Source organism: Neophocaena asiaeorientalis, unplaced genomic scaffold (assembly GCF_003031525.2).
Source record: "Neophocaena asiaeorientalis asiaeorientalis breed wild unplaced genomic scaffold, Neophocaena_asiaeorientalis_V1.1 scaffold79, whole genome shotgun sequence".
Classification (NCBI taxonomy): domain Eukaryota; kingdom Metazoa; phylum Chordata; class Mammalia; order Artiodactyla; family Phocoenidae; genus Neophocaena; species Neophocaena asiaeorientalis.
Window position 1 is genome coordinate 4879059 of NW_020175402.1, and position 15388 is coordinate 4894446.

Below are 15388 nucleotides of genomic sequence, written 5' to 3' on the forward strand. Positions count from 1 at the left end.
CCACCAGAGCTGACCCTTTGGTGGGAGAGTACAGGTCACAGTGCAGGGTGCCGCAGAGGTCATGGTTACAGCAAGAATGTCTAGGTTGGCTTGGCCAGGGTGCTATGCTCTGTGGGCCGTGGGTGACCCCTGAATTTCTGGAACACAGCATGTCTGTCCTTTTGGCATTTCAGAATAGCTTGTTAAAGATTTAAAGAAGGTATGCAGTGTTTGGCTTTGTCTGTTTACCAAACTTATAAACCCTCTTTTCCGGGAATGCCAGTAGTAGTTCCCAAGGCTAAGCTTGGAAAATTGCGCTCTCGGGCCAAGGCTAAGGTGGAAGGACTGTGGCATCACTCTCCTACTCTGTCCAGCAATATCCCTGGGCTTCAGTACCCTGTGGTCATTTTTTCTTTTCTTTCTTTCTTTATTGGATGCATTGGGTCTTCGTTGCTGCACGTGGGCTTTCTCTAGTTGCGGTGCGCGGGCTTCTCATTGCGGTGGCTTCTCTTACTGCGGAGCACAGGCTCTAGGCATGTAGGCTTCAGTAGTTGTGGCGTGCGGGCTTAGTTGCTCTGTGGCATGTGGGATCTTCCCCGACCAGGGCTCGAACCCATGTCCCCTGCATTGGCAGGCAGACTCTTAACCACCGCGCCACCAGGGAAGTCCCACGGTCATTTTCTTTACCTTCTTTTTTTTTTTTTGGCCATGCCATGTGGCATGGCATATGAGATCTTAGTTCCCCGACTAGGGATCGAACTCACGCCCCCTGCAGTAGAAATGCAGAATCCTAACCACTGACCACCAGGGAATTCCCGGCCTGTGGTCATTTTCAATCGCAGAGGCCTTGACCTGGAAGAGACAGCAGAGCCTAAGGAAAGGGGCCAGTTTTATCACTGGTACTGGGCCCTGTGGTCATGGCCACAAGGGACCATCCTGTGTGTCCAATAGGAAACTGAACAGACAAGTACAGTTTGTCCCGTCCCTTTCCAAAGGGTGCCCATGAGGGCAATAGAAGGTCGGGGGTGGGGGCACTGCAGGTGAAGTGGGGCAGTGAGGGATCCTGGACACCTAGCTTATCATCAGTTAAGACTGGGCTGCTGGGCCTGCTCCGGTCTCACTGAGAGAACAGACACACCCCTGTGTGTGAGGAGTAGCCAAGTAAGGTCCTTCTGAACCCAGCTGGGCTCTGATGTCCAAATGGGGGGAGCCTGCTTCTACCCCAAGCAGGTCAGCTTGCCAGCTTGGGGGCACAACTGCCAAGAGGCCAGCTTCCGGATACAGAGCCACAGTTACTAGCTGCATGACCCACTAAACTCCTTGACACCTCTGAGCCCCAGCACCTGTGAAAGACTGACCCGCACTCCTGGGAGTGCTGAGCAGACACCCGTGACCCTGAGTGCTGTCCGCACCAGGGGGGGGTGGAGGGAGCAGCAGGTCTGAGGTGGGGTGGGCTGACGTGTGCTCCGGGATTTGCGGAAACTGCAGGGATGGCCAGAAGCAGGCCAGCCTACAGGCAGTGAACTGGGGCAACAGAGGGAGTCCAGGCAGGCCTGCCTAGAAGGACCTCTCAACAATGACAGAAACCACTTGGTAAACCCTTCTCAGGCACAGACACTGTAACTGGCTCTATCTCCTAGAACTCCCCGTGAGCCTGAGAGATGGGCATCACTGCCTTCTGACCTCAGCCCCACGACACTAAGCCAGGCTGGATACTCTATGCTGTCTCCTGCTCCGGGCAGCAGTCAAGCAAATGGGACGGAAAGGACAGTATCACAGTCAAGATGAGCAGACAGATGTCTATTAAGTTTTGTACTATAGTCATGTTAGCATGTAGAACATCAGCCGAGAACCTAACTGCTCAACAGAACGTAACATGGATTGGGCACTGCCCACAGAATTCCCGAGGCCCTGCCTGCCCCCAAACCCAATCCATTTAAGACAAGCTTCTTTTACCTGTTACCTTCCCTCCCAGCTGTCCTGGGGAGGGGGAGGTTTGCATGATTGGTTATGGGGTATATGTTACAGGGGGAGCATGTTATGGGGGCAGAATCAGGATCCAGTTCCAGAAATTAACCCCTCAGTCTTCGCTTTCCATGACCTAGGCTTCCTGAAGACTGTGGGCAGGAAGGAACAGACCCAGGCAGGGGTCAGGCCAGCGGAGGACCCGGGGGATGTGGGCACCGTGGCCCAGTGAAATGCATGTGGTCCAGGAACCAGTCAGCCAAGGCAGGAGGAGCCAGAGTGGGCACTGCTTCTGGGCTCATGGCCTCCCTCCCACAAAGAGGGTTCTGGTCCCTCTCTTCATGCAGTAGATGTGCTTCTCTCAGAAGGGGTTGCGGCCCCTGGGCCCAGTGCGGGTTAGCAGTAGACCTGGAGCAGGGGTGCCCCTGAAGAGTCTGTGTCGGTGCCCTGGAAGGATGAGTCGTGGCTGGCTTGGTATCCTGAGGGGAAAGGGAGCAGGAAACAGAGGCTCAGAGGTGGGGAGGGGCTCATGCAAGTCCCTCAGGCAGGGAGAAACCTGTTGAGAAGGAGCAGAGGGGGACTCGAGCCTGGGTCAGTCTGATCCTGGCTGGGTGATCCACTCAGTTTCTTGACCCCTCTGAACCCCAGTCTCGCTCTCTAAAGGGTAATGACCCTGCTCCCAGGGCTTGTAAAAGCCAAGAGGATAGCAGTAGAAACCACACATGGTGCCTTCTCAGCACCAATGGATGGCCCCCCTCACCCGCCCTCCACTTTCCTCTCCAGTGACCTGGGTTTAGATGCAGGTTCTGGGCACCTGCCCCCCTCCCCTCTGGTTCAGGGGCATCCCCCTGAATCTCTCCCAGCTGAACCTTTAAGCCAGTTTGCAGGACTGGGATGGGGTATAAGGCTGCTCAGGCTTCTCGTCCCTTTCTGATCCCATCCTCACCCACCCCAGGAGGAAGCTGGGAGAGGGACAGGTAGGGGGCTGCTAGGGCAGTCCCCTCTCCTCTCCACACTTTCATGTCAGGACCAAACCTGGGGCTCCATAAGGCCTCAGCTTCCTGGCGATGGCATCTGCGGTCGTCTCCTGGGAGATCTGCACTGTGAGTTCTAGGGAGGGAACATGAAGGGGCAGTGGTCATCATCACATCCTTTCAACCCTATTCCCCACTTCTGCCCCCAGCCCATTGAGAGAGGGGCCAGAGAGAGAGAGAGAGAGAGAGAGAGAGAGAGAGAGGAGAGAGAGGGAGAGAGAGAGAGAGAGAGAGAGAGAGAGAGTGTGTGTGAGTGTGTGTGTGTGTGTGTGTGTGTGTGTGTGTGTGTGTGTGTGTCTGTTGGTCTGTCTGTGCAGGGATGAGTGGGTAGATAGGGGTTTTGGTTAGGCCAGGCCAGGCCAGAGGTCCAAATTCGCATGGGTTCCTGGGTCCTGTTAACTAGGCTAGCTGGTTGGGCCTGAAAGCCACTCTGGCAGGTGGCAGCAGGGGACAAAGAACCTGTTAGGGGATGTAGAAGAGTGGAGAAAAAGGAGGAGGAAGAGCTGGGACCGGCTGAGGGGGGACCCACAGTGGCCAAAGACCCCAGTGCAACCCTCCCTGTCCAGAGCCTCCTCTACTCTGCCCCTCAGCCCTGTGGGGCCCCACCTACCATCCTGGCTGAGCCCTGAGCCCACCATGGTCTCATGGCCACTGTCAGGGGCAGGGGCAGCGGAGGCAGCCACCCTGGCCGAGCGCCCCTCTGTGGTCTGCGGGCGGGCACGGCTCTTTCGGGTACTGATGCGAATGATGCCGCGTACCAGGCGGCCCTCAGCGTCCTGCTCATCCAGGTGGTAGTCCTGGGTGATGCTGCTGATAAGGTCCGATATCTTACTGGTCTTCTCCAGGAACACAGTGTCTGAGGTGCACTTGGCCAGCTCGTCGATCTGGTGTACACTGAACAGCTCTGTCAGCTTCTTGAAGATGAGCACATCGATCTCTCGGCTGGACATGGAGCCACTGCCTATCTCGGGCAGGTCCAGGTCCGACTCGTGGAAGGAGTAGTACTCCTCCGAGCCTCGGGGACTGCTGGCAAGGGTGCTGGGCAGGCTGTGCCGCGTGGGTGGGGGGTCGGCCAGTGGCTCCTTGCAGCAGGAGTCCGCGTCCAGGGCTGGGGAGGTGGTGCTGCGGTAGGGATACACAGGAATGCCTTTGAGCTTGACGTCAGGGTAGCTGAAGCTGCTACCCATGGCCGACTTGAGCCGATGGCCATCCCGCCGGCTGGGAGGGGCACGGTCAGGGCTGGGGGGCACTCCGTTGTGCTCCTTGACCCAGTTGGCTTCAGCAGCCCCTTCAGGGGAGTCCCCAGCGGGCAAGCAGGGGCTGCAGCCCCGCACACAGGCTCCACAGCGCTGGAGGCAATCCCGGCAGCGGCGGAAGCAGAAGGCAGCCCGGCACCAGTCCCACACCCAGGGTCGCCAGAGCAGGCAGCAGGCTGGGGCCTCAGCAGCCTGCTCAGCAGAGCCAGAGATGAAGGTAAGGCTCTCGGGTCCATGGTGGCCGGGGTCCTTGGGGTCTGGCCTCCGGGTGCGGCGGCTCGGTGGGGCCCAGGATGGCTCGTCATATGTCTCCAGGCATAGCTCCGTTGGCCGCTCCCAGGGTCCCAAGCGTGGGGGCCCAGATGATGGGCGGGGGTGTCCAGGGCGGGGCATGGCTCACCGCATGGTTTGCCGTAGCCAGGCACCTGTGGGGGAGAGGCCGGGAAGGAGTCAGGATCAGAGGTCAGCAGCGAGCTCCTGCGCTATGACCTGAGGAGCTTCAGACTTCTGGTTTCTGAGAGCTCTGGGATGTGGATGGGCCCAAGTGTACTCACGAACCCTGTCTAGTATCCCCTTGCTCCCCAGAGAGGAAGCTCTCTCTGTGGTCTAACTATGTATCAGAATCTCCTAGGACTTCACACCCGTTGGGATGGTTACTATTAAAAACAGAAATGACAGGCATTGGAAAAGATATGGAGAAGTTGGAACCCTTGTGCATTGCTGGTGGGAATATAGAGTGGTATGGCTGCTGTGGAAAACAGTGTGGAGTTTCCTTGAAAAGTTAAACATAAAATTACCATCTGATCCAACAATATCACTTCTATGTATATACTCAAAATGATTGAAAACAGGCACTCAAACAGATATTGGTACCCCAAGGTTCACAGCAGCATTATTCACAATAGGCAGAGATGGAAACAACCCAAATGTTCATTGATGGATGAATGAATAAACAAAATGTGGTCTATACACACAAGGGAATATTATTCAGCCCTAAAAAGGAATGAAATTCTGATACACGCTGTAACATTGATAAGCCTTGAGACGTTACGCTACATGAAATAAGCCTGACACAAAAGGACAAATATTGTATGGTCCCACTTATATGAAATATCTAGAACAGTCAAATTCACAGAGACAGAAAGTAGAATGGTAGTTGCTGGAGATGGGCGAGAATGGAAAGTTAGTATATAACGGGTAGAGTTTCAGTTTGGGAAGATGAAAAAGTTCTAGAGATGGATGGTGGTGATGGTTATACAACAGTGTGAATGTGTTTAACGTCACAGGACTAACCATAACGTTAAAATTACTTAAAAAAATTAAAATGGTAAATTTTATGCATGTTTTACCACATAAAAAGAAAAAGCTCCTGGGATCTCACTTTCTGGGCAATGGTCTCCCTGAGTTTCTTCCCACTGTTGGTAAGCCCAGCAGCACAGAGCCTCTGAGGCTGCTCAACAAATGCCTTTCCATTGACTTGCTACAGAACCTGATCATTACCACCGTCCCTCTCTTCCCCTCCTCTTTCAAATCAGACACGGGAATCAACAGGTCCCCGGTCAATGTTTCAGTATGGCTCAGATTTGCTCTCCTATCAACATTTAACATCAAGCACTGTTTTGCTTCCTTTGACTAGACGAGAAAGCCAAGCCTCAAAATACATCTTCTTTCCCTTTTTGACTTGGTTGCTAGCAATCTCAGAGCTAAGATTTCACTGAACCTGGCCCTGTGTTAGGTACAGAAGAACCAAAAATGAATGGACTATAGGCGCTGTTCCTGTGATTCACACATGGTTTTGTAGGGAAAACAGATGCTTAAAAGCTCATGAGCTGGAACGTTTAGGATATATGGGGCATCATGGGAATAAACAACTCTGCCTGCGGGAACATTACATAGTGATGTACTTGGGAGGGTCCTTGATCACATGTAGGGGTGTGCTGGGGAGTCACTATCCTTAGCCTGGATTTTCTGAGACATTAATCTCTTAACTTTTTATTTATCCCTGATTTAATGGCACTAGTGTCCTAGAGCTGGTGACGTGAAAGGAACCTGGGACCGGGCATCAGGATATCTGTATCCTAGTCCCAGTTCTGGCTCTAATAGGCAATGTGCTTTGGGCAAATCAATGCTACCTCCCTAAACTGGCCCACCACCATCTCTCACCCACATACTGTCAAGGCCCCCATTCTGGCCACCTCTATTCCCTTCTACTTATGGCAGCCAGGAACAATTTAAAACAACAACAACGACAACAAAACACAAATCTGGAGAAACTTGGCAGACACTACTTATCAAATGATCAAAGTTAACATTATTAATAATGGGACAAACTGACATGATGTGTCTCCTGATACTATGCACTAAAATGGACACAGCATCGCTTATGGAGTAGTCCTGCCAAAAATGTATAACCTGAATGTAATCATGAAGAAACATCAGACAAGCCCAGGTTAAGGGACACGACTCTAAATGGACTGTGTGATCCTGAATTGAATCCTGGATCACAAGGAGAAATTGGATAATCGGTAAAATTTAAAAATAGACTGTATATTATTTAATAGTATTACGTCAATGTTAAATTTCCAATGTTAAATTCAATGTTAAATAAGACAATGTTCTTATTCTTAGGCAACATACACTGAAGCATTTAGGGGTAAAGAAGCATGATGCCTGCAACCCAACCTCAAAGGGTTCCCCCCAAAACAGAAGGTATATGTGTGTAGACAGAGAAAAGGAGGGAATGTTAGCCATGGTGAATGCAGATGAGGAGGATACAGGAATTCTTTAACTATTCCTGCAACTCTTCAACCCATTCCCCCAGCCCCGCTTGGTCCTTCTCCAAGGACACTCCAGAACCTCAAGTCAGATGGGAGCCCCTCTCCCCACAGCATTCTGCTGGGCTCTTGGTCAGCTGAGTTGGCTTTGAACCAATTGTTTGAAGATAAGCCTATATGACCCCGAGGGGCAGGGACTGTATCTGATTCCTTTCTGCATCAGTGTCTGGAACAGGGTTGGTACAGTAAGTACTTCAGGAGACTGATACATTCTGTGTGACCTCTGGGTAGAACCAGGACCATTAGGTAGAAAGAGAAAGGACTTAGGCTCTAGGCTGACCAGAGTGGGGGGAGCAGCAGTCTGGCGAGAGTAAGGTGAAGTCCCCCTCCAAAGGTGTGCAAACTGAAATTGTAATAGGTGACTTGGAAGTCCCTCACAATCCAGAGAAGCAAGCGGTTAAAAACCTTTGCCTGGGTTTGAGCAATGTTGGGGTGGGTATGGATTTATTCATTCACTCATTTAACGAATATTTACTGAGAGCCTGCTGTATGCCAGACACTTCTAAATTCTGTGGATAAAGTGGTAAAACAGACAAAATTCCCTAACCTCAGGAGTTTGCCTTCTAGTGAAAGAGTTAATTATTGAAAGCTTACATTATTCTCAGTGCTTTAAATGTATTCAACTAATTAATTCTCACAACCCTATTTGTAGGTATTATTGTCGTTGTTGTTATAGAGGCACAGAGAGCTTAACTAAGTTGTCCAAAGCCACACAGCTGTTTGAATGCAAGTGGCCTGGCCCAGACTCTTATCCACTACCCCATCCCATCTATTGTTTGGGAGGAAGGGGGCAAGGTGGTCAGCTGCCAGCTCCATGGGTGAGCCTGTGCCCAAGGAGGGCCTGCATAGGGAGAGCCCTGAGTCTTCCAGGCTCAGCCCTTGGATCAGGAGGGTGGGCACATCTACACTGTTTGAAGCACACTGAGCTCTGGGGTACCTGGGGTTTGTAAGAACAGCAAGAGGTTATTGTTCGTGGTCTTGGTTACTGTCTCCTCCTCTACCTCCAAGGCTTTAGCAGTCGCTACCATTCATTAAATTCATCCAACAAATATTTTCTGAGCACCTACCACGTGCTCAGCACTGTACTGAATGCTGAGGAAGCAGCAGCAAATGGGCCAGAAATAGGCTCCAGCCCAAGAGGACTTTTGCTTTATTTAACACTCACAATTGCTCGGTGAGTATTATATCTCCACTTTACAGGTCAGGAATCTGAAGCTCAGAGAGGTGAAGTGACTTGCCCAGAGACACCTAGCTGGAAAGGAATGGAGCTGGATTTGTACTGTGGTCCGCCAGACTCCGGAGCCCCTGTACTTTGCTCTGTGCCACACATCTCGAGGAGGGGGTGGGGCGGGGTGGGATGGAGGAAAGGGGGAGAAGACCTGGGGTAAGGACAGTGCTTGACTTCAGTTTTCCCCTCCTTTCTAGGCCCTAAACCCTCCTAAAGTCAATCTCAACCCATTTTGTCCTGGCTATATCTCCCCCTCACTGCTGCTGCCCCCACCTCCAAAATCCTAGGAACACCAGTCTCTTGGTTTAGCAGGGGCTCCTGTTGTGGCCTGGGGTAAGACTCCTGGCCTCAGTTTTCTTGTCTTTAACAAGGGGAGTGAGGAGAATCTTCAGGGGCCACCTTGAGGTTTAAATGAGATCTTACTGCTCAGGGGCCTTAGAGCTGTGCCTGGCATCTGGGAGGGGCTGGGTCACTGGGTGCCCCAAGGCACTGCAGGGATCCTCCTCAGGGTCAGAAGCTCCCAGGCCCCAGGCACACCCTCCCCAAACTTCTAATTGATGCTCTCCCACTCCCCCTTAGTCCCTGAGAACACACACACTCCGAGGTCTGTCCCCGTCCCATCCCCTTCTTCCGAAGGTGCTCAGGTCAGGACCGGTCGCACCAGCCTGTGTCCCACCCACTCGAGTCTTGCACACCCGGCCGAGAGGGGCACCCCAGCCCTGCTCACGAAACAGCCGTCGGCTCTCGTGCCTGGCATCCGTGCACCCTTGATCTCCTGCCCCAAAAGCTCAGCCCGGGACTCCCGCATCCGCGGGCACCTTGTCCCGGGGGCAAGGGAGAAGCAGACCCAGGCACTGCCGCTCGGACTAGCATAGCCCCTACAGCAGCAATGCCCTCGGGGCAAGCACCAGCTTCTCCAGATGCAGGGGCCCTCTTCCCGCGGGCGGACCCAGCCTCTCGACACTGTTCCTCAGGGTGTGCACGGCCCCCACTCCTCTCCCGCCCCCGCCTCCCCGGCAAGCACGGCTCCCACCCCAAGCCAGCGCAGCCCTAAGGGCGAACACGGCCCCCTCACCCCAGTTTGCCCGCCCAGCCCAGGGGCCCGCTCAGGCCGCTCCCTGGCCCGGCCCGGCCCGCGCACCCCGGAAGTGGGAGGGTGGCACCGATGGAACCGGCCCCGGGACCCTCGCACGCTCGGGCGTAGCCTCGGGGGTCTCTCCACACTGGTGCCGCCTTGGTTCGCGCCCCCTCGGGCCCGCGCGGGGCTTACCTGTCCCGCCAGGTGAGCCGCCTCCAGCTCGGCCCCTCCCCCCGCCCCCCTCGCCGCTCACCTGGGGCGCAGGTGAGCGTCTCGCGGGAGCGCTGCACGGGTCGCCGCTGGGGACACACTTCCTGCCTCCGCGAAGCGCCTCCGCCGCGCACCTGGGCCGAGGCCCCGCCCTGGGAGCTGGGCGGGCACTGCAGCCGGCCTCTGGCCCTCGGTCCGCGGACTGCGAGAGCAGCGCTCGGCCTAGTCCGGGTAAATGAGGTGTGGCGGGCACGGTGGACAGACGCCGGGGCTCAGTTTGCTTTTCTGTTAAATGGACAGATGGGCCCAGCAATCCCTGAGCTGCTGCGGAGGACTTGTCGGGCCTTAAAGGCTAAGCTCAAAGGGCATGTCTCCTGAAACTCCTTCCCTGACCCCTACGCCTGTCTGGTTTTCTCTGTACTCTTTATCATAATACTCAGCACACTGTTTTCTTGTCTTCCGTCTCCTCCTTTAGCCTCTGACTAGCGTATGCTCTTGTTCCCAAATGCCCCGGGTGCCCAGAGCAGGACCTGACACATCCTAGGCGCTCAGCAGATATTCTCTACTGATTGAATCATTGGGACCTGATTTCTCCGTTTGTCCTGAGGCAGAACTGGGGGACTGGTTCCTCTGCTCTGATCACTTCACCTTCTTTTTTCCAGGAAGTCTGCAGAGGAAGACAGAGGCCTCTGCTCTGGGGCGGGTGGAGGAGGAGACTGGGCTGTGCAGTCCTGAAACATCCCAGATCAGCAGAGTTGGCCACAATGGGCCCTGATCACCGCATCCCATGGGGTCTCTGCAAGAGGCAACATCATTGGGTGGCAAGAGTCAGGGGTTGGATTATTCTGGGTTCCTGCTTCCCTTAATACCAACTTAATAACAACAATAGCACCAATAAACAAGTGACTTTTAGGGAACATCTTCACGATCCATGCTAACCCCCTTACTTGCATAGTATTATTTAGTCCTTACACCTGAGGATAACACCTCAGGTGTTATCATTCCCATTTTACAGGTGAGGAAACTGAGACTTAGGACGGGGAAATTATTTGCTCAGGCAGTTGGCCCAAATGGTGTGACTTTGGGCAAGACACTTCCTTCTCTAAGTCTCATCTGTGGAGATAATAGTACCTCTCTCCAACTGGGTGAATTAAAAAAGATAATGGTTGCAAAATGAGTTAAAGGATACAGGAAGAGATCACTGGGGTAAGGATTGGTAAGTGGGAGGAATTCAGTACTGCCTAGCCCTTTTCCCTCCAGGTGTACCAAAGATACACAACCTCCTAAGCCTAGATGGAGATACTGCCAATTAGGACAGTATCTTTGCCCTGTTTGAGTTGCCTAGTCCTCTCCTTGCCCAGCCAGGGTGGGACACTCCTTGGAAGCTAATTCCCGTGGCAACTGGGGGGTTTCCTTCCCTATCTCACCTCTCAGGACACCATTGTCTCATTCCACAGGTGCCCTGCCATGTGCACAGAGTAGATGCTCAATTTCCACCAGAGACCCTCCTTGGCAGTCCTTCCCACCGATCTTGTTCACATTCTCACCTGGGGCAAGTGGCTGTTGTACCTTCATCTGGAGCTCAGAAAGTGAGTCACATAGTGTACAATTGAACATCTGTGTGCCCTAAGACCCAGTAAATGCATTCCTGTGTTACAGACACAAGAGTTTCACGCATATGCCAAGAGACATGTACCAGAATGGTAGTAGAGACATTGTTCACAGTAGCCCCAACTGAAAACATCCAAATGCCGTTGACAGGAGGTAAAGAAATGTGGAATAATTACATAGCAGTAGAAAATGAGTGAAAATAGCACTATGGCTGGATCACGGTGACATAATACCGAGTGAAAAAAATGCAAGTCCCAGAAGAGTGCATGTGGAATGGTATCCTTTTCATAAAGTTCAAATACAACTAGAAGTACTATATTTAGGCATAATATTGGGTTGAACCATATGAAGTTGCTGTTTTTGACTTGTCTTGACCTAAAAACAGGGGGAGAGGGCAAATTCAGAAGGTTAAACGTAATTTATGTGTGAAAAAAAAACAAAAAAAAAAGGCAAGAGAATGAGGAACACAGAATTCAGAATAGTGATTGCCTGGGGGGTGGGGTAGTAGAGGGGTCAGGAATGGTGGGGAACCATAAGCAGATTTAAGTTTTCGTGATGTTCTGATTCTTGTGTTGGATTCAAGGACTTTCATTTTATCATGAATGAATGAATGCGTGAAAAAAATAGCAACTTATGCTGTAACTAAATAATTAAGGGCACGGTTACTTGCCAGGTTTTCAAGGTAGCAAAAATCCAAGCATCTGGAATCTTATTTAGTTTTCCCCCATTCATTTATTCATTATTTTTTTTAAAGATTAAAGTATAATTTACATACAGTAAAACTTACCTTTTTTAGGGTACGGTTCTGTGAGTTTTGAAAAATACATACAGTTGCATAACCACCACCACAAATCAAAATATAAATCAATTTCATCCCCCCCCGCGAATTTCCCTAAACCCTTCTGCAGTCAGTTCCTCCCCACTATCTCAGCCCTTGGCAACCACTGATCTTTCTTCTGTCTTCATAGTTTTGCTTTTTCCAGACCATGTTTAGTAAAAGTACATTACAAAATTCTGATTCTGTAGTACCTAAAATGCTGTAAATTAATAAGTAGGAACATGATGACTGAAGCAGCTCAGAACTACTTTCTTTGTCTAGAAAGGAAAAAAAAGAAAAAAGGGGAAGGAAGGGAAATATGATCTCTGAACCTCTGCCTGCACTTGCTGATGTGTGAGGGAACCTTTCTCTGGAGCCCCTGCCTCTCACCAGCTGTGGGGCCCTGGAGAAGCCACTTCCCTTCTCCTCATCTGTAAAATGGAGATGATAGTAGTTCCTCCTCCAGAGTGTTTTGTGGAGTACTTTGCAAAAGGCACAAGTTAGCTGGTATTTTAATCATAGCCACACTGAAACCTCTCTCCTCATCTGCCCTTCTCCCTCCCACACTCAAATACACTGGGCCTTGTTCCCAAGGGCCCATACCCCTGCCACAGTGTATACTGAAAAACTCTGTCAAAAACTGATGACAGGGACTTCCCTTGTGGCGCAGCGGTTAAGAATCCACCTGCCAATGCAGGGGACACGGGTTAGAGCCCTGGTCCGGGAAGATCCCACATACCATGGAGCAACTAAGCCCATGCGCCACAACTACTGAGCCTGCGCTTAGAGCCCACGAGCCACAACTACTGAAGTCTGTGTGCCTAGAGTCCGTGCTCCGCAACAAGAGAAGCCACCGCAATGAGAAGCCCGCGCACCACAACGAAGAGTAGCCCCCGCTTGCCCCAACTAGAGAAAAGCCTGCGTGCAGTAACGAAGACCCGATGCAGACATAAATAAATAAATAAATTTATAAAAAAAAAAACAAAAAACAAAACTGATGACAGTGTAGGTATATACCCAAAAGAACTGAAAACAGGGACTCAAACAGGTACTTATATGCCAGTGTTCATTGCAGCACTATTCACCATAGCCAAACGGTGGAAAACTCAAGTGTCTGTCAACAGATGAGTGGATAAACAAAATATAGTATATACGCACAATGGAGTATTATTTAGCCGTGAAACGAATGAAGTTCTGATACATGCTACACCATAGATGAACCTTGAAGACATCATGCTAAGTAAAATAAGCCAGACACAGAAGGACAAATACTGTGATTCCACTTATATTAAATATTCAGAATAAACAAATTCATAGAGACAGGGATTAGAGGTTTCCAGGCGCTGGAGGGAGGGAGGAATTGGGAGTTATTGCTTAATGGGTACAGAGTTCCTGTTTGGGATGATGAAAAATTTTGGAAATAGAAAATGGTGATGGTTGCACAACAGTGTGAAGGTAATTAATGCCACTGAATTGTAACTTGAAAATGGGCAAAATGGGAATTTTTCTGTATATATATATATAATCCCACATACCGCGGAGCGGCTGGGCCCCTGAGCCATGGCCGCTGAGCCTGCGCGTCCGGAGCCTGTGCTCCGCAATGGGAGAGACCACAACAGTGAGAGGCCCGTGTACCGCAAAAAAAAAAAACAAAAGAAACCCCAATGGGCTTCCCTGGTGGCGCAGTGGTTAAGAATCTGCCTGCCACTGCAGGGCACACAGGTTTGAGCCCTGGTCCGGGAAGATTCCCACATGCCGTGGAACAACTTAGCCCATGTGCCACAACTACTGAGCCTGTGCTCTAGAGCCTGCGAGCCACGACTACTGAGCCCGCGTGCCACAGCTACTGAAGCCCGCGCGCAGCAGCGAAGACCCAATGCAGCCAAAAATAAATCAATTGAAAAAAAAGAAAAGAGAAGATTAAAAAAAAAAAAAAGCCCCCAACGGAATTCCCTGGAGGTCCACTGGTTAGGACTTGGTGTTTTCACTGCTGAGGGCCTGGGTTCAATCCCTGGTCGGGGAACTAAAATCCTGGCTTGGCCAAAAAAAAAAAGCCCCCAAACTGATGACATTCTTTGAAAACAAAACAAGGTACCTTATGGGTCCAGCATTTAGCATAACAAAGGAGAAAAGTCTATTGGAGTGAAGTTTCCAGATAATAGTCCTCCTCTCCTGTGCACTTCTCTTTACAGTTTACAAAGCAAACACCTTTAAATTTGAACCTTACAACAAAGGATCAAGCCCTAGAGGTAGCCATGGTCATATTCATTTTACAGATGGGGAAACTGAGGCACATCAAGGTCCCAAGGCCATACTGTGAGTTAGTAGTGGAGCTGGGTGGGAACCCAGTCCTTCTGGCTCCCAGTAAGAAACACTGTGTCCTCCTCCTGGCCCTTAAAGCTGTGTTTGGGCTTCTTTCTAAGCAGAAAGTCCTGCCTTTCTAACCACCTGAGTTCAGTTTTCCCTCTTGGCCACAATTGGGGGCCATTGTCCTGATCCTCTGCTTCCACTGCTGTTGCTCTGTTCTGATCGATGTTTACTTTTCTGGTCTCCTTCCTTGGCCACCATTCAGGCTCCTGGACTGGTGAAAGAATGAGGGGGAGAGGGAGGTGTCAAGGATGTCTGGGGTTCTGGCTTGTGCTAGTGGATGGATGGAGATGACTGGGGAGGGCAGGTTTGGGGTATAAAAGTATAAACATGGAGTTAGACCTGTTGAATTTAAGGATTTGTGAGATGGCCAAGAAATATCATGATTGTATATATGGATGACATTCACAGTGATACTCAGAAGCTATAAGACCTGCAGCTTTGGGTGTAAGGAGAAGCAGTGGGTCAGGGGAGTGTGGGCAGTGGAGTGTGGATCTGTGGGTATGTGCTCTGTGCCTCTGGTGTGCTTCTCCCATAAGGGGCACTAGGGGGCAGCACTCAACGGCAGAAATTACCAGAACTTCAGAGTCACAGGATCTAACTTGGAGTCCTAGATATACCCCTGTTCAGCAGCAGTGTGAACTTATCTCTTTGAACCTCAGCGTTTCTCATCCTAAAATGGGATTCATGTGAGGTAGGCCAGAACGGTGGTTCAGAGTTTGAACTCTGGAGCCAGGGAGCCTGAATTTATGTCCCAATTCTGCCACGTGCTAGCTGTGTGACTTTGACCACGTTACTGAACTTCTCTGTGCCTCAGACGCCTTGTCCACAATGTTAAAGTAGTAATAGTTTCATGTGGTGATTACTACAGAGGCCAGCACATGGTAATTAAATGACAGCTATTTTATTTTAACCCCTTCTTCCTGCCCCCCTCTGCCTCCCCAGCTATTCTGGGGCCAGGACTCTCAGAGGCCAGAATAAGCAGGAGAACACATTACTATGACTGACC

At 51.1% G+C, this 15388-nt stretch overlaps 1 protein-coding gene across 2 annotated transcripts; it reads right to left on the bottom strand.

Moving 5' to 3' along the window:
• Positions 1-1764: 1764 nt before the first annotated feature.
• KDF1 (keratinocyte differentiation factor 1) lies at positions 1765-9667 on the bottom strand. 2 transcript variants are annotated; one of them, XM_024766835.1, is made up of 4 exons: positions 9567-9653; positions 3589-4659; positions 2980-3054; positions 1765-2423 (listed from the first exon to the last, which is right to left on the bottom strand). In XM_024766835.1, exons 2-4 carry the CDS (start codon positions 4625-4627, stop codon positions 2341-2343), a joined length of 1197 nt encoding a protein of 398 aa, XP_024622603.1. In that variant the 5' UTR covers positions 4628-4659; positions 9567-9653; the 3' UTR covers positions 1765-2340. The 2 variants fall into 2 exon arrangements, with proteins under 2 accessions (XP_024622603.1, XP_024622604.1); XM_024766836.1 differs by having other exon boundaries at positions 1806-2423; positions 9628-9667.
• Between the last annotated feature and the right edge of the window lie 5721 nt (positions 9668-15388).